The 18,676-nt window shown below is 41.6% G+C and overlaps 1 protein-coding gene across 1 annotated transcript in view; it reads left to right on the top strand.

Moving 5' to 3' along the window:
- Positions 1-18,676, top strand: part of LOC134346985 (ADAMTS-like protein 1) — a 546,173-nt gene that overhangs the window by 340,359 nt on the left and 187,138 nt on the right. The window contains exons 6-7 of the mRNA XM_063048923.1: positions 9,451-9,687; positions 14,978-15,104. Of these exons, the coding sequence (XP_062904993.1) occupies positions 9,451-9,687; positions 14,978-15,104 (364 nt within the window). The remainder of the gene's footprint in view (positions 1-9,450; positions 9,688-14,977; positions 15,105-18,676) is intronic.

The following is an 18,676-nucleotide window of genomic DNA, read 5'->3' on the forward strand; positions in this document are numbered from 1 at the left end:
TGAACACAACACCGCAAACATACCCTCTTACAATGACTGGACCAAGCAATGATTCTCCCCTCCCTCCAGTCCATAGATGGGTTATGCTGGGATAGCCAAGGGTGCCCAAGGATCAGGGGTATGAGTGGAGAGTCAATGATGTAGAAACTAATGTCTTCCACATGATCCCCTATCCTCATCTGTCGTGCCAATGGGTGGTCCCCAAGTCCAGGAAATTCCCTGCTGACCCTGAGTCCACAAAAGCCTCACCTGTTTCCGGCTGTTACCCCAGGAGATCTCCACCTTAAGGGTGACACCTGGGTCCATTGGGTTGGGAATGGTGGTTCTACTATCACAGTACTCCTGATACTAGACGGTCTTAGCAGTTGTCCTGATGGCTGTAGCCTTGAGTATTCAGCCCATCAGTGACCAGTCTCCCCGCAGTAATAGCAGTAGTCTTGACTCCAATGATGGGACCTCTCATCGGTAGAGAGTCTTGTGTAGCATTCTGCATGGGCTCGACAGAGTCTCGAGCAGGAGACAGGCTGGTCATGAACCAAGATTGGTGTGTAAGATCGCTAGCCCTCATTAATGTCTTGATGTAGTTCCAGTTTTGCTCCACCAAACGATTATCAGAGCGGATGAACTGGTCGATCAGGGCCTCTAAGTCTCTTGCTGACTTCTCCAAGAGTTCATCCCAGAGACAGTGGCGGCATAGAGTTGGCAAGGCTCCCCTGTTCCAGCCACTGTCCCGGGCCAAAGTCTGAAACTCGGTAGCGTAGTCACTGACAGACTGCTTTGACGCACCTTCATCTGATGGTCCGAGGCTCGGCTTGTTCCAGTGGGATGATGAAACACCCTCTTCATGGCAGCCATGAATTACTCCGGATCCATACTAATCTCCAACCATCGCTCCCAATGCACGATGGCCCAGGCTCTCCCGGTCAGGAGAAAGATCATGATGGCCACTTTTCCACACTCAGAAGGGAACTGGGAGAGCTGGAGTTCAAACACCAGTGAGCATTGAATGAAGAAGCCATGGCAAAAACCTGAATCACTGTTGAATCTCTTCAGGGTCAGAAGATGTACTGGTTCCACAGTGTGACAGACAGCCTCACCCAAACAAATCTGGCTTCCTCCTTGTGAAAGTTGGAACACACTAACCTGGAGGTCGTGTATCTCCAGGCTCTGTCTAGAAATCCTCTTGCTGTAGCTGGCCACAGCAGATGAAAGACTCTGATACTCCACTGGGTCTATGTTAGTTCAATTGTCCTGTGACAAGATACCTTGATGAGGATGGGTTGGACCAAGTGCTGGAGTATCTGAGACTATGATCGAGACATGGCTCAAGACTGAAATGAGAACTGAGCACTGAACAAGATACTAGGTGTTATCCCTAGTTGAACTGCTCCTTAAATACTGAAATCCTGGCAACAAAACGTGGCAGCCAATTTGCAGGATGGTCCTGAATCCTTAAAAGTGGTGTGCCAGCTATCCATACTCCAGAGAGTTAGAGTGCGAAATTCCAGAAGCTGGCACGATTGGGTGTGTGTCATAAAAATTTGAGTTTGTCCAAACCTGCAGTTGTAACCTGGTTGCTAGAGCATTGCATTGCATTGAGTCATTGCCATGTCAAATCATATTCACATGCTGTGTCAAAATGTGTACGGCAACAATGACAAATGAAATAGTTAAACAGTTAAAAATTGCTGCTTGAATTTTTATTGTAGAGCTGCTGAACATGCTCATATCAGATTTTTTTTATATTAAACTAGAAGAAAAGGGAATTAAGTGTAAGCTAACTGGAGTAACGCAACAACTTTAGCAATCCAAAATCAACATCAGTGCTCAAGGCTAAATTTGGTCAAATGTGGAACTGAACACTAAAATATGGGGAAGGGACATTTGGAGAGGGTAAAAGGGCTAGTAAAGAGAGAGATTGAAGGAGACCGGGAAGGATGTCAAAGAGAGGGGCAGAATGTACAATTAGTCATAGTTTGGAAAAATTTTAATTCCTGAACCTCATATTTTGCAAGGTCTTCCCACAGCAAACACTGGGAGGGCTCAGTGACTGACCATTAGGTGAGAACTGTCATCTTGGGAAGCAGGAGACATTATCTGGGGATTCACAAGAGGGAGCACTGGCACTCTGGAACAAGGTGAATTCATTAGAAACCTCTAAGAAGGAGAATTCCATTGAGCATGAAGGATACGTGCAGTAGGCTAGACTGATGGAGCAAAGAACAAAGATTTTTTTGTTGGAATCTGAAGAGCATTGCTGCCTGAATGGTCCTGAAAGAAGCATTTCCAATCACTTCTCCGTATAAGTTCCAGAGGGAGCCACAATCTCATCCCTGGGTTAAAAATTGCACGTGAGTCTGAACTGTCCAAATGAAGCAAACTCAAGGGAAGAAATGGATCTCTGTTAAAAGAAACATCATTTAAATCAGAAAAAGACTGGAAATCTTTTATTTCCCATTATTTGTTTCTGATTAAATGTTCTTCTGGATGATAATTACATTCTCTGATCTAAAAAGCAGTCAACCAAGGTCAAGAATAACCAAGGTCATTTAAGTAAATCTAGGAGTTTTAGTAAATATACCTATTTACATTGGTGCAAAAACTAACCAAAACAAAATATCAGTGATCCTTTTTGGATTGTATTTTTTGCCTTTGAAAAGCAAACTTATTGTAAATTCTACCATATTGAATAAAACAATTAGTTTACAAAAGTGGTTGTAATTTTGGATAAGAATTCCCACCGCTGACAATGTGAGTTGAGAAGACTGATCTGCGGGAAATGTTAGCTGAGCACATTAGGAGAATTGTCTGGAGACCAAAATCGGGGACAGAGCAGAGAGCTGGGTGTACGGTGCTGCAACTATCACCCAGGAGTTGCCTCCCCATAAAACAGCTGGACCAAAGCACAGTTTGAATTGACTGAGAAAAGGGAGAGCATTAACAATTCCTTCCTCAGGGATTGTGGTCATTAAAATTCTCTTTTTAAAGAATTGCCATCACCTGGAACATGTTTTCTATCTCCTTCAGTGCACTTGGCATTTATTAACCATGTGCCAATTAGAATTTCAAGAGGTGACTTCATTTTACTGAGGCATCGGAGCTGTTTTACAGGATTTTAAGAATCCATAGTACGTGGCCCTTAGAATTTATTCTGCAACATCTTGTGTGGACTTCTCTCCTTCATGACTCTAAACCTGGCATTCATGCTTTGTTCCTGCAGTATGACTGGCCCAATAATGCATCTTGCAGCTGAAGTCACCACAAGCCTTTGTCCTTCAGCATATCCCGTGCGACTATTTCTCAAACCCCCGTCAGAGTGATGTCAACTGCATATATTCTTCCAGGTGGTGTTTGACAATTTTTGCTGCCATCTGGATAACCATAGTTATCTTGAGAAACACAGTGAGTGTTAATAAGGAACATGCATCCACTATTAAGAATTTCAGCCCCTGAAATCTACTGAGGACTTGGGGAGTTCATTGCATTCCAGTAACTTCATTATCCCAATGCCCTGCCCTCCGTCATGATATTGACGACAAGCCATTTGAATAAAAATCATTCACGTGCCTATACCAACTGCATATTTTGAAAGGTGATAAGGTTGTTAATGGACAGTTTATACTGAATGAATAATTTTCTGTTGGGTATTTAAATGCAACATTCGGTTTACTCTCTTTGATTTGGCTATTCAGGGCATGGAGCTTCAGATGAGCAATTAAACACAGATGTCATCAATCCTTTTAGTGAACTGATATAACGTAATCATATCGATCAAAAAAGCCTTAGAATAGTTTCCCACAACTGGGAGATATATGCAGGACTTCAGAGGTTATGGAGCATTTCCTCCAACAATTCCTGGAATTTATATAGCCCACTCAGGGTCTGTATTTTTTCCCATCAGGATGCTGTCCAAGTTGCATGCCATCTTGGACAATGTCTCCCATCCACTACATAATGTACTGGTTGGGTACAGGAGTACATTCAGCCAGAGACTCCTTCCTGCCTGTGGCCATCAAACTTTACAACTGCCCCCTTGGAGGGTCAGTCACACTGAGCCAATAGGCTGGTCCTGGACTTATTTCCTGGCTTATTTTACATATTACTATTTAACTATTTATGGTTTTATTACTATCTATTACTTATGTTGCAACTGTAACGAAAACCATTTTCCCCCAGGATCAATAAAGTATGACAATGGCTATGACTATGGTCAAAAACTTGCTAATGGAAACATGAGGTTTTGTGAGATGGAAATGCAGAATAATGCTCAACTGAAGAGAGACAACAGAAAACTGTTATATAGAAGGATCCAGCACCCCATACATGAAACCAAAAATGTTACTATATACCTATAGAAAGGATTTCAGAAGTTTTATGTGATGCAGGCTTTTATTTCAGAGTGAATAAAAGTAGTGAAGTCTTCTACAACAGTACAGGGCACTACTGAGAACAAATACAGAACCTGCCAATGCTTGAAATCTGAAATAAAAAAATGAAATGCAGGAAACACTCAGGCAGCAGCTCAGGAAGGAGGAACAGAATTAACATTTCAGGCCAAAGATCCTTTGTTTGAATAGTGTTCCAGCAAAGGAATATTTGAGCTGAAATGTGAAACATATTTCTCTACACAGATGCTACCTGACCTGCTGAATTTTTCCCATGGTATTTCCATAACTGTCCAAATAAAGGTGAAATTGACATCCCAGTTCAGAATGATAGTTTTATGCTCCAGCCCCCAGTGGTGACACAGAATTGATTATTTATCAAGTTTGGGCCCTTTGGCAGTCACTACTGTTCCTTGATGCTCTCAAGCCACATTTAACACTTACATCAATGTTTCCACTGGTCTGAGTAAACCTCAACCCGCACATACCGCCAGATGTTCTTATGAAGAATTTATCAGGCAAAAAAACAAAGTATAATATTCAGACAGCTCCAAAGAGCAAATAAAAAATAAAAATACAGCTGGTGTCTCAGCTTGGCTTCGCTGGGTAGATTTTGGTGGCTTTTTAAATGGAATTGATTGGATAGATAGGAACTTTTCCAGATAGCAAAGAACATGACCGTGAAGCATAGCAGTCAGGGGAGAAACTGGAACAGGCAGAAGTAGTGTAGAATTAATTCTCACAGAGGATAGTACGTGCAAATTAAATTCATCATTTAAAATTTGATATCAATAGACTTTGGGCAGTCAGTATAATGAGGTTATAGATCCAAGTTTAAATCAAGTGCAGAGAAAGGTCATCGTAATCTGGCTGAGGGGAGGAACAGGCTGGAGGAGCTTAAGTTGTGGGCAATATTGCCATGGATTGCCGATCCCTAGTTGCCCTTGAGAGGGTGATGCTGGAGAATTATTTTGAATATTGTGGTCTTCATAGAATTATTGAGAGATGGAGCACAGGAATGCCCCTTGCCCACTGAGTGCATGCCAACCATTATCCCCCATTTTTGTTGATCCTACATTAATCCCTTTTTCTCTACTTTCTATCAGCTCCCCCAAGATTCCACCATTCACTGACACATGAGGAGCAATTTGCAGCAGACAGTTAGCCTACTGACCCATCGATCTTTGGGACATGGGAGTAAACCAGGGCATACAGAGGAATAAGGATATTCACCGAGGGAATGAGCAAACTCCATACAAACAGCGAATGAGGTCACTGCAATAGTATCTTCTGAAATGTGCCACTTCCCCGGGGACAACTGTGGCACCACTGCCCTGAGTATTTAAACCTAAACCTTCCCGAAAACTCTCAGCTGGAGGGACACCATCCTTTCATTGAGACACACATTAGTTATAAGACAGCCATTTTAAAGTCCTGATTTCTATTTTAGAAGAGGAGTTTAATATACCCTTCTGATTGTATACATATCTTCCTTGTGAGCAGAAATCACTGTATCAGATTAATTAGCACTTGAGATTGGCAGACTGAAATAATGATTGCATTTCTCTATTTACTGGTACAATGTTGCATGCCATCCATATGGATCATTTTCCAATATCAATGCATTGAGGTAGTACACAGGAAAGACAGTTATAGAATGCAGAATATAGTGTTAAAGTTACGGATAACGCACTGTGCAGGTACACAATAAGGTTCAAGGGCTTGACTGTTCTGAGGTTAAGAATCTATCTTATCATATAAGAGATCCATTCAATAGTCTTGAGACAGTGGGATAGAACTTGTTGTGAAAGAAATCTTTGAGGAAAATCCACCAACTGTTTTGAGGAATTGTTGCAAAATTAGAGTTAAGCTCAAATATATTAAAAAAGTTCAAATCCGTATATGAACTCTTCTCCCTCCTGCCATCTGGCAAAAGTCACTGAAGTATTCGGGCTTTCATGACCAGACTATGTAACAGTTTCTTCCCCAAAGTCATCAGGCTCCTCAATACTGACTGACACCTCTATTTATTTATAATTATAAACCTACTGCCCTCTACTGTGCATATTGTCTTGTTTATTATTTATTGTAATGCCTGCACTGTTTTGTGCACTTTATGCAGTTCTGGGTAGGTTTGTAGTCTAGTGTAGTTTTGTGTTGTTTTTTTACGTAGTTCAGTGTAGTTTTTGTATTGTTCATGTAGCACCATGGTCCTGAAAAACGTTGTCTCGGTTTTACTGTGTACTGTACCAGCAGTTATGGTTGAAATGACAATAAAAAAGTGAGTTGACTTGACTTTTCTTGACTTGAATTTGAGGTTCATTTTTTCGCTCTTCTCCAATGTCTCTAGTCCAACTATTTAAGAACTATTTAGAAAACCAAAAACAGTTAAAATTGTTAGTGTAAAAGTGATGACTTTCACTATTACAAATGTGTTTCCATTTGTAAAGGAATGTACAACTGTTTTATGCTCTTTTAATAGTGGTCAGATAACTGTGGAGCCAATGCATATGCTTACACTACCTGCAATGTACCTCACCATTTGTTTTCTCAATTGTTGTCGGGGGAAATAATTATTAGATGTTGGCAGGATTTTTCTTTTTTATTGGCTGGCACTGATACCATGTTTCTGGATGTTTGTGTTGACAAACATTTCTGCTTTTGTGAATCACACTGATGAGTGCATAGTAATATTGTCAAAATTCATGACTTCATTAAAGATGATTCATTATTCATGACAATGAGAGTCCAAGGACAAGAGGTAATCATTCAGCTCCTCAAGTTTCTCCCAGCATTCAATGGGGCTATGACAGATCTATAACCAATTCCATTCACCTGTCTTTACCCCATATTCTTAATAGCTATGATGAATAAAAATATTCTCAGATAATCGAGCTAGCATCAAATGCCTTTTACAGAAGATTCCAAAACTTCCAAAGCACCTTGTGTGCATCAGTGTTTTCTGATTTCATTTACAAATATCTTCCTAGAAAGCTGAGAATTTAAAACTATGTAGAGAGATTAAATATGCAAACAACAGGAATTCTGCAGATGCTGGAAATTCAAGCAACACACATCAAAGTTGCTGGTGAACGCAGCAGGCCAGGCAGCATCTCTAGGAAGAGGTACAGTCGACGTTTCAGGCCGAGACCCTTCGTCAGGACTAACTGAAGGAAGAGTTAGTAAGAGATATGAAAGTGGGAGAGGGTGGGGGAGATCCAAAATGATAGGAGAAGAGAGGAGGGGAAGGGATGGAGCCAAGAGCTGGACAGTTGATTGGCAAAGGGGATATGAGAGGATCATGGGGCAGGAGGCCCGGGGAGAAGGAAAAGGGGGAGAGGGAAAACCCAGAGGATGGGCAAGGGGTATAGTCAGAGGGACAGAGGGAGAAAAAGGACAGTGAGGGAAAGAATGTGTGTGTAAAAATAAATAACGGATGGGGTACGAGGGGAAGGTGGGGCATTAGCAGAAGTTAGAGAAGTCAATGTTCATGCCATCAGGTTAAAGTCTACCCAGACGGAATATAAGGTGTTGTCATTAGTGGAAGTTAGAGAAATCAATGTTCATGCCACACTCAAGTTGGAGGAAAGATGAAGCCACACTCAGATTGGAGGAACAACACCTTATATTCCGTCTGGGTAGCCTCCAACCTGATGGCATGAACATTGACTTCTCTAACTTCCGCTAATGCCCCACCTCCCCCTCGTACCCCATCCATTATTTATTTTTACACACACCTTCTTTCTCTCACTCTCCTTTTCTCTCCTTTTTCTCCCTCTGTCCCTCTGACTATACCCCTTGCCCATCCTCTAGGTTCCCCCCGCCCCGCCTTGTCTTTCTTCCCGGACCTCCTGTCCCATGATCCTCTCGTATCCCTTTTGCCTATCACCTGTCCAGCTCTTGGCTCCATCCCTCCTCCTCCTGTCTTCTCCTATCATTTTGGATCTCTCCGTCCCCCTCCCACTTTCATATCTCTTACTAACTCTTCCTTCAGTTAGTCCTGACGAAAGGTCTCGGCCTGAAACGTCGACTGTACCTCTTCCTAGAGATGCTGCCTGGCCTGCTGTGTTCACCAGCAACTTTGATGTGTGTTGCTAGAGAGATTGAATAACTAGCTATGTTCCCGAGGTGGCTGAGGTAAGACTTAATTGAGATTTGTAAAATTATGAAAGTCCTCAGTAGAAAACAGGAAGGACCTATTTCCTGTAGCAGAAGGGTTAACAACTAACATGGGGGTATTGATTCAAAGTAATTGGTAGAATGAATGTGTAGAGGGTCACAAAGGTATATTCATTCATCTGGAAGATGGGGGGGACGGTGGTCTGGAAAGCACTGCCTGAAGGAGAGAAACTCTTATTACATTTAAATAATTTGATCTTGATGAACACAGATCTGTCGGGTCGCTGAGCTGATTCTGGAAGTGTGGTTTGGTTGGCACAGTTAAATAACCTCTTTCTGGATAGCACATGTTCTGTGAAGCTAAGATTCTACGGTTCACTCCTGAAATGTCTGTCCCTACCCACTGCACAACATTAGCCCAGCAGAAATAGCTTCTCTCCTCCCACCCCACCAGATAGCCATAACATTGTGAATGCATCAAACTAACCACTCCAAACCTCAGGGAGCACATCAAACAGAACCCCTGCCTCTGTTTGTAAATACATTAAAAGCATGACTAATGTTGCTTTAGAACTGAAGGTGATGAAAGAAGTCCTCTGTATATGAATTTTAACTCTGGCTCATTTAAGCTAGGTTCCAATAATCCTCCTTGATAGGATTTGAATTTTTCTTAGAAATTTAAGATCAGTAGGAATTGGTAATTCCGTGCATTTTTATGTAGAGGATGAACCAAGAAAATATGTACCCTTTATCATGTTCGTGCAAGTTGACACTTATTTAAGGGGTCTGTGCCAGGTTTATCAAATATGCAATTCAGTGTCCGACTGCACTAAGTGATTAAACCAACCATTATTTGTTTCCCCATGAAGAACAAATGTCAAAGTTGAATCATTGCTCTCAGAATAACCCACTGAGTTTTTTTCCTGCTGATGTTCTTTGTTCCTAGGATTGCCCTGCAGAAGCTGAGGAATTTCGTGCCCAGCAATGCTCTGCTCACAATGATGTCAAATATCAGGGCCAGTACTATGAGTGGCTTCCTGTCTACAATGACCCTGACAAACCATGTGCACTGAAGTGTCTGGCAAAGGGAACGTCACTGATTGTGGAACTGGCACCAAAAGTGCTTGATGGTACCCGGTGTTACACTGAGACCTTGCACATGTGCATCAGTGGAAATTGCCAAGTAAGTAACCAGTATGGAAGCACAGTCACCTTTCATTGATCATCTTTCATGATTACCTTTCTCTGAGTTTATCTCTCTCAGCACTTCCTGCAGATACACATATCCAAACCCACCCACCTACACTCATTTACCCTGACACCCCAATCACACCCTCACCCACCATGCTCACCCTCTCACTCTTGAGCAATGTATCCTCACTCTTTCACCTCATCACACTCTCATGCCCTCAGCCCATCATACCTTCAGTCCTTCACCTCTTCATGCAGATTCACAGGATAATTACAGCAAAGAATTAGGCTACTTGGTCTACACCAGCTTTTTTGTAAAAGCAACCTAGTCTGTGCCTCTCATTCTTTACTGTCAGATACTTATCCAGTTCCCTGTTAAATGCTGTAGTTGAATCTGCCTTGACTGTTGTTCCTGGCTGTTAATTCCAGTGTACAACCACTCCATGCTTATAAAAACTTTTCCATTGTGTCACTTTTGTTTTTTTGCCAAACGTATTCATTCTGTGACCCCTGGTTCTTGACCCCTCTGCTAGTGGCAACAATTTTCATTTATCTACTCCTGTCTATTTACTTTATCTCTCTCAGATCCCACTACAACCTCTTCTTTTCCAAGCAGAAGAACCACAACCTCTCCAGTCTATGTAAGGCACATGTGATCTAAGATGAGCTGATTAACTGGATCCAAAATTAGTTTGGAGATGGGAGGTAGGGTGTAGTGATGGAAGGTTGAAATGACTAGATACCTATAACTGGTGGTGTATCAAAGGGCTCGGTGGAGGGACCTTTGCTGTTTTTGATATATATTAAAGACTTGGATGTGGATGTAGGAGGATTATCAGTAAGTCTGCAGGTAACATGAAAATTAGTGGTGCTATGCATAACGGAGAAGGATGTTTAAGGTTGTAGCAGAATATACATAGATCAGCTGGGAAGATGGGAAAACCATTGGTAGATAGAATTTAATCCTGACAAAAGCACAGTTAAATTAATTGTATTTTATCAAATCACATAGAGTCAGACTAAATGGAAGGTCATTGACCAATATTGATGACCAGAGAGATTCAGAAGTTGAAGTCTACTGTCTCTGAAAGTGGTAAAAGAGGTTGACAGGGTGGTGAAGAAAACCTATGGTGTGCTTATCTTCATAGCTGGGAGCATAGAGTATCAAAATTGAGGCATTATGTTGCAACTTTATAGAGTACCAGTTAGACCATGTGTGGAGTATTGTGTGCACTTCTGGTCATTTTCCTACAGGAAGGAGGTGTTTGCGCTGGAGAGAATGCAGTGGAGAGTCACTGGATTGGATTGGACAGGTGAGACTGAGGGGTGACCTAATAGAGTATATAAAAGGCAGAGATAGCAGAGACAGACAAAATATTTTTCCTATTGTTCCTGTTGTAGGATTATCGAAAATAAGAGGTTACAGGTTTAAAGTGATAGGTTGAAGTTATTAAGGGGGATCTGAGAGGTAAGCTTTTATAATTGGAATGCACTTCCAGTGGAAGCGAGGGTCTCAAGTATAATTATTCTCTTTAGACAGACATAAATAGGAAACATATAGAAGAATACAGTCCTAATGAGGGAAAATGAGATAGTGAATTGGTGAAAAGGTCAACAAGAAACTGGTGGGCTGAACAGCCCATTCTATTGTCATGTAACTCTATCACCCTCTCTATAGTCTTAATATCATTCCAAAAGTCTGCTCTTGATTGTACAATTCAATATTTAAATCAATGCTGCCACTGTGATATTGGCCATCTGTCCATTTCTCTTCAATTCTCTCTTTGCCTATCCTGAAAGCCCTGTGTCACCGAGACAGTTCTTATTTGGAGGTTGTACCCTCCAAACATCCGGACCTGCATCTCGTTTTTTTTGTACTACCTTACTTAGCATTTTTCTAATTTTTCTACTTACGATTTATAATTTAAATTTTTAATATTTACTATCGATTTGTACTCCAGGGAGCGGGAAGCACGGAATCAAATATCGCTATAATGATTGTACATTCTAGTATCAATTGTTTGGCGACAATAAAGTATAAAGTGTAAAGTATTCATCTCAGTAAATCTTTAGATCTCAGATTAGGTTATTGCTCTTTCAGTTACAAAAAATGCGATTTGGAGAAGGATTCTCAGGCAGTTTCAACAGCTGGGGAAAAATTGCAGGAAGGACTGAGAGCAGCTACAGAAAGCAACATCCACCAGGCTGTGCTGTGTGTTTGCTGTGGTTGTGGGTGTGGGTGTAAGTGTTCTAGGGGTTCAGTGTCCAGCTGGGTTGTGCGTATCCCATGAATTCAGTGTTTTGTGAGGGAATGTTCTTTTGCAGACATTGGAATGGGTTTGCTAGTGGTTCCATGCTAAGCTGGGGTGTGGGCCAGTTTGTGCGGTTACATTTCCTTTCACAGCACAGTTGTCTGAATTTTCTTTTGTGGATATTAGTAGAAATTTTAAACTGGAGGTCCATCAAATAAAGTAAATGTATTCATGTTTGTTGTGGTACCATTACACACACTGAGCACGCTGGAAGCATTTCTTAGGAGGTGGGGGGGGTGGGGGGGAAGTGCTGAATGATGTCTGAACACCAGAGGTTAAATAATGAAGCGAGATTACATGATTGAAGTTATGTGTCATGGAGATTCAAAGTTTAAAGACTTATTAACTCAAGGTTTCAAGATAGTAAGGGAACAGTTATTATGGCCTGAAGAATTGCTGTTTTGGGAGCGTGGGAAGGGCCTGTTTTAATAATTGGAGTGAGGCCTCTCTGTGTTAAGATGTTTGGTACTCACTGCCACAAATGGTTGTCATTGCAGGTTCAGTTGTTAATATGTAATCAGATTTTTGTTATCCAAATCTGTAAAGTGGAGCTCATCTGAACAGGTAGTTTCAAAGGACACTGCAGGAATTCAGGTAGTCCAGGGTACCCAGTCCTGGGCTAATCCAGATTCATCATAAGGCCAAAGCTGTGGAGGATACATGCTGATACAGATGTTGCCCCTCCATCATAGACTCAAACTGGTCCAAAAGCAGAGCCCAAGCATGCAGGGACTCCCTGGCTCTACATGAGAGATCTTGCTCTCTCGTACAACACCAGCCTGCTGAGATAATGGACAGATCAGGGATATAGATAGGTTAAGTGAGTGGCTAAGCTCTGGCAGATGGAATACAATGTTTGTAAATGCGAGATCATCCACTTTGGAAGGAGTAATAGTAGAGCGGATTATTATTTAAATGGTGAAAGATTGCATCATGCTGTTGTGCAGAGGGACTTGGGAGTGCTTGTGCATGAATCACAAAAGGTTGGCTTGCAGGTGCAACAGGTTATTAAGAAGGCAAATGGAATGTTGGCCTTCATTGCTAGAGGGATTGAATTCAAGAGCAGGGAGGTCATGCTGCAACTATACAGGGTACTGGTGAGGCCGCACCTGGAGTACTGTGTGCAGTTCTGGTCTCCATACTTGAGGAAAGATATACTGGCTTTGGAGGCAGTGCAGAGGAGGTTCACCAGGTTGATTCCAGGGATGAAGAGGTTAACCTATGAGGAGAGATTGAGTCGCCTGGGACCATACTCTCTGGAGTTTTTTCAGAAGAATGAGAGGGGATCTTATAGAAACATACAAAATTTTAAAAGGGATAGATAAGATAGAAGTAAGAAAGTTGTTTCCATTGGTAAGTGAGACTAGAACTAGGGGGCATTGCCTCAAGATTCAGGGGAGAGATCTTAGGATGGAGATGAAGAGAAACAGCTTTTCCCAGAGAGTGGCGAATTTATGGAATTCTCTGCCCAGGGAAGCAGTTGAGGCTTCTTCACTAAATATATTTAAGAAACAGTTAGATAGGTTTTTACATAGTAAGGGAATTAAGGGTTATGGGGAAAAGGCAGGTAGATGGAGCTGAGTTTAAGGACAGATCAGCCATGATCATATTGAATGGCGGGGTAGGCTTGATGGGCCGGATGGCCTACTCCTGCTCCTATTTCTTATATTCTTATGTTCCCAGCCTGGGGATAAGGAGGAAAATATTGACTAACATATTTTTAAACATTTTTTTATTATGTTTAGTTTATTTCTTTTACTTTTTACTCACTTACTGAGATTTGTTTTTATTTCTGCAGAGGCACCTAAGAAAAAAAATCTTGTGCAGTTGACAGCAGATTAAGCCTTCCCCAACTCCCAGCCAATCACTTCGTTTCCTGTCAAAAAGCTGCTCGGGTCATCTGGGTCGAGGCCTCACCCGGAAGCCCCATTCACTCCTGAAGCCTCACAGTGTAGGTGAACATATACAGGAGAGGATTGTGCAGGAGTGAGTCAGATCAAGTCCAAAATAGTCGTTTTAAGGGATTTGGGTCAATGGCAGATAAAGGCATTATACCACAGATTCACTATGGTCTTATTAAGTGGCAGAACAGGCTTGAAGAACTGAGTTATTACTCAGACAGTTATCTACAGTAAGTTGGTGGGACTCACTTTGTTGCTTCCTGTTCAGGCTGCTGAATTCTGGGTCCTTATCATACCGACAGCATCCTCGTCAATCACCAGTTTCTCTTTTGGAAGTAGTTATTTTCATTGACTTTGACTTCTCATAGTTCCCATACTGGTTCTCAGTGGAAGTACATTGGCAAAGCTGGCAGAGCTGCAACCTTGGTTCTTTGCTATTTTCAGGGAGTTTGCACATGCTCCTGGAGACTGCCTGGTTTTCATCCAGTTAGTTCAGTTTGGGCCCAGATCCCGAGGACAGAGAGACTATAACTGACAGGAGGTTAAGCTCTCCACAACTCCCAGCCAATCACTTTGTTTCCTGTCAAAAGGCTGCTTAGGTGAGACAGGTTGAGGCCTCATCTGGAAGCCCTTTCACTCCTGAAGCTTCACTGCATGTCTAAGGTATAGGGGATCCACTTACTTGAAATTCCTCATACAGCCTAGATGTACCTTGCCCCTAGTGAATAGTAAGATTGGGATGAATTGATGGTGAGAATAAAATACGATTAGTATACATGGTCATGTTGAACTCAGTAGGACAAAAAGCCTATCTCTGTGCTGAATGACTCTGTTTCTGATAATTATTTAGACTAATTTATCTGGCCTTGAAAATAATGAAGATATTCTGTACCATTGGTTTCAGTGGTGCGTCAATTTATTCATGTACTTGTGGGAAATATTTGGCTACTCTTCTGAGACGTGCATTGCCTGTTGCTTTTGAAGAGTAACATTGCCTTATAGACATGACTGTCACTTGCAGTACAGACGTAACCTGTGGGCTGCAGTAACACCCTGGTGTTCCTGGCAGGTTGTTGGCTGTGATCACCAACTGGGAAGCAGTGCCAAAGAAGATAACTGTGGGATCTGCCGTGGCAATGGCTCCACTTGTAGACTTGTACGAGGACAGTACAAATCTCAACTCTCATCAAATAAGTGTAAGTACTGACCTGCCTTAACAACAAAAAGAATCCTCCAATTTTACAGTCCAGTAATATGTGTGGAGTGGTTTTGCAATGGGCCTGAGTTTCCCAGGAAACTCATCATTCAATAGATGGAACCATTTGTTTCCTTAATCAGTATTGATACTTGAGCCGAAGGGTTTTGGCCCGAAACATCGACTGTACATTTTTCCATAGATGCTGCCTGGCCTGCTGAGTTCCTCCAGCATATTTTGTGTGTGTTGCTTGATACCTGAGCCGTCAGGTTCAGGATAAAAAGGATCTGAAAGTGTTCACTGAAGCCCAGTGAAAACACTGCACTTGCAGTGCATAAGTCAAAGCCAATCAGAATAAATTGCTTTGGTACCTTGGATGAAGTATATTTTGTTTTGACAATGGGTGATCTCATTCCTAAGTATCAGAGAACAGTTGTTTCCATTTGCTACACTTCTGCCCCACCACAGGAGTGCTCCCATTCTGCTTGGGCTTTGCCTGCTGCAGTTATTGCTGCCCCACTCTGGCCCCGGGGCGCACGGTAGCGTAAAGGTTAGCACAAAGGTTTACAGTACATCCGAACTGGTTCAATTCCCGCCTCTGCCTGTTTTGTATGTTCTCCCTATGGTGACCACATGAATTTCCTCCGGGTACTCCAGTTTCATCCCTCAGTCCAAAGTTGTACCAGTTAGTAGGTTAATTGGTCTTTGTAAATTGTCCTGTGATTGGGCTACAGATTAAATTGGGAGATTGCTGGGTGGCCTGGCTCGGAGGGCTGGGCGGGCCCATCCCGCGCCATATCACAATAAAAGCTGCTCCTGCTCCATTCCTCTTCTATAGAAATGTTAGTATGAAGATGTGCTTTGGCCAGCTTTCAGTGACTCCGGCTGTCTAACTCACACCTAGAACAGGCAGGATGGAGCAGAAAAGGAGCCTCAAGGGCTACACAGAAGGTGCTAGGTGGCTGGATTCCATGTGGTCCAGGGTTGAAACTACTTGACAGATTCAGCTTTCACTAGCAGGATCCGGGCTGATCAATTTTTGTGATGTTAGTTGAGGAATAATTATTGGCCCCAGGATATTGAGACAAATCTTCCACTCTTCAAATAATGCTTTCCTTTGCATCAGTTTTTAAATTAACATTTCATCTGACAACAGCACACCGGACTGCCAGTATGGATTATTTGCTGAAGGATGATTTGGAATCGTGATGTTGGGCTTAAGGGGCAACTTTCAAAGTGTATGGGCTAAAAGTGTGGCAATAGAAGGTACAATATTTCAGACTTGTAAGAGCTGAAGAAGTTACAAATGTAATTTGAAGAAATCTTTATGCCAGGACTCAAGATAGAGGCAAGGTTTTAAAATTGCTGAACATCAGAGAGCCAATGGAGATGGACAAGGATTGAGTAGTCAGTGTGGAAGAAGGGGTGTGGGCCATGAATAAATTTTTATAACTTGGAATTGAGGAAGATCAGCGAAGGGAATTTTGAAAATGACTTGCTCTGTTTGAAGATGAGTAAGGGATTCTGTTCCTTTCCTGGAGAGCCTTCTCCCCTTGATTAATACAGATAGCATTGAAATGATAGCTACATGTATGCAATGCTTTAGAAGTATTGTTTTAACACACATAGTCTACTCTCACAGCTTATGATCTTCAATGCAACAGCATTTTTGGACGTTTCTAAAGGGAGAAATGGTGTTTAATTTTATCCCTTATTTTAGGATTTTTTTTTCTTTTGGCAGTACTTCACATGGCTTCAAAAATCTTGGACCTGGTTGAGAAATTGACTAATTCCATATGATTTCATTCTTTTCAATATTACAGAAAAACACTTGTCCTGTACCTTGTCTTTTAATGAGAACATTGAGATTTATTACTTTATTGTCATTACAATTTGATACTCAGGCATTAGTAAGTGAAATTGAGAGTCCTAGGTTCCCTCTGTGTACACAGTGTTCCCTCTGTGATCTCCTGGGTAGCATCAGGGTCATTTCACCATTCTCTGTTGTTATATTGTATGCCTTGTCGGTGGATGAAATATCACAACAACGGGCATGCCAAGAATACCACCAGCATTTAATACATTTGCAGCTTCTTAATTTGTTGATCATTTCGACTCTACAGACTATAAGTGTGATCTTGATCTCCTGATACTTAACTTAGATTTTAGACTGACATGTTGATATATTTAGATATTGGACTGCATGAGGAATTTAAAATAAGTATGGTTAGAGGTATAGGTGCATATTGGCGATAAAGGTGAAGCCTGACCAAATTTAGTCAAAAGACAAAAAAAAACTGCAGATGTAAGAAATCTGAAATAATAGAGGAAGATGCTGGAAATACTCAGTAAGCTGGTCAGCAATGCGGGAAGATAAACAGAATTAAACTTTCAGGTCAATGACCTTCCGTCACAGTGAGTAAAAGTAAACGTTAATCTGAAATGTTTGCATAAATCCTCTCTCTACATATGCCGCCTCACCTGCTGTATTTTTCCCAGAATTTTCTGTGTTTATTTCTGATCAACATTAGTGAAATAAACCAAAATAATATTTCATATTAATCCATTGGAAAATAAACAACAGTCAAACAGTATCCTGTTGCTGAACAGTCTTTTATTCTGCTCTCTGGTTAGTTGTCTAGTTGACTTATAAAACTTCATTGGTTTGAGGAGAAGGTTTTAAAGTTGAAATAATTGCAGTTGTTGGTGAATAGACTTGTTGCTGGAGCATTTGACCCTCACTCACTAGCATTCCACTTGACAAATACTCTGATCATCCTGTTGCATACCTGTTGGAGATCAGTGGTGCCTTTGACTGGCGAACTGTAAGCTGCTCGGGTCTTACTGTTGCACACAGGAGGTCCTATGGCCGAGTCTATACATGCAGTAACATAAGCATTAACAAGCAGGTGCATAGTACTTCTGGGGTGACAATGACAGGGCAAGGCTGAAGGGCAGATTGTGCTGCATCACCCAGCTAATCAAGATGATTCCTTGTCATCTTGTTCACTAAAAAAAAACTACCCAGCAGTCATAAGCAATAACATCACAGCGATCTACAGAATTAGAACCGGGGACAAGAATGAAAATACATGGTAAGAGTTCTTTTTGCCTAATTATGTGCACTCTGATCTTTGTGGCTATTTGGTGTTTGAGAGAACCAGAGAGCTCCATCTGGAAACAGATAGCATCTATTACTGTAGCCTACCACTCACAATCATGACCTATCCAGTAATATAAATGCACTGCCCTTATCCTCTGCAATCAGTTTGGAAAGAGTGATCTTCATACGAGTCCAAGTGTACAAACACCTTCATCAGAGGAGATGTGTCAGTTTTCTATGTTGTTGTCCATCTAACAATCTATTTGGTTACCTAATGACTTATTGATTTGTAAGGCTCTCTATCAGCTATCATGCTTTGCTAAAAGTACAACTATGCTCTTGAAATCCTTGGGCACAGCACTTCAGTTTTATGCAGAAACATTTCAGCAACATTAAATGCTTTGCCAGCGAAAGGACCACACAGTCTCCTTACATTTGTTTCAGCTTGCCTCATACAGCAAGTCTCACAG

The sequence above is a fragment of the Mobula hypostoma genome, chromosome 5 (assembly GCF_963921235.1).
Source record: "Mobula hypostoma chromosome 5, sMobHyp1.1, whole genome shotgun sequence".
Taxonomy (NCBI): Eukaryota; Metazoa; Chordata; class Chondrichthyes; order Myliobatiformes; family Myliobatidae; genus Mobula; species Mobula hypostoma.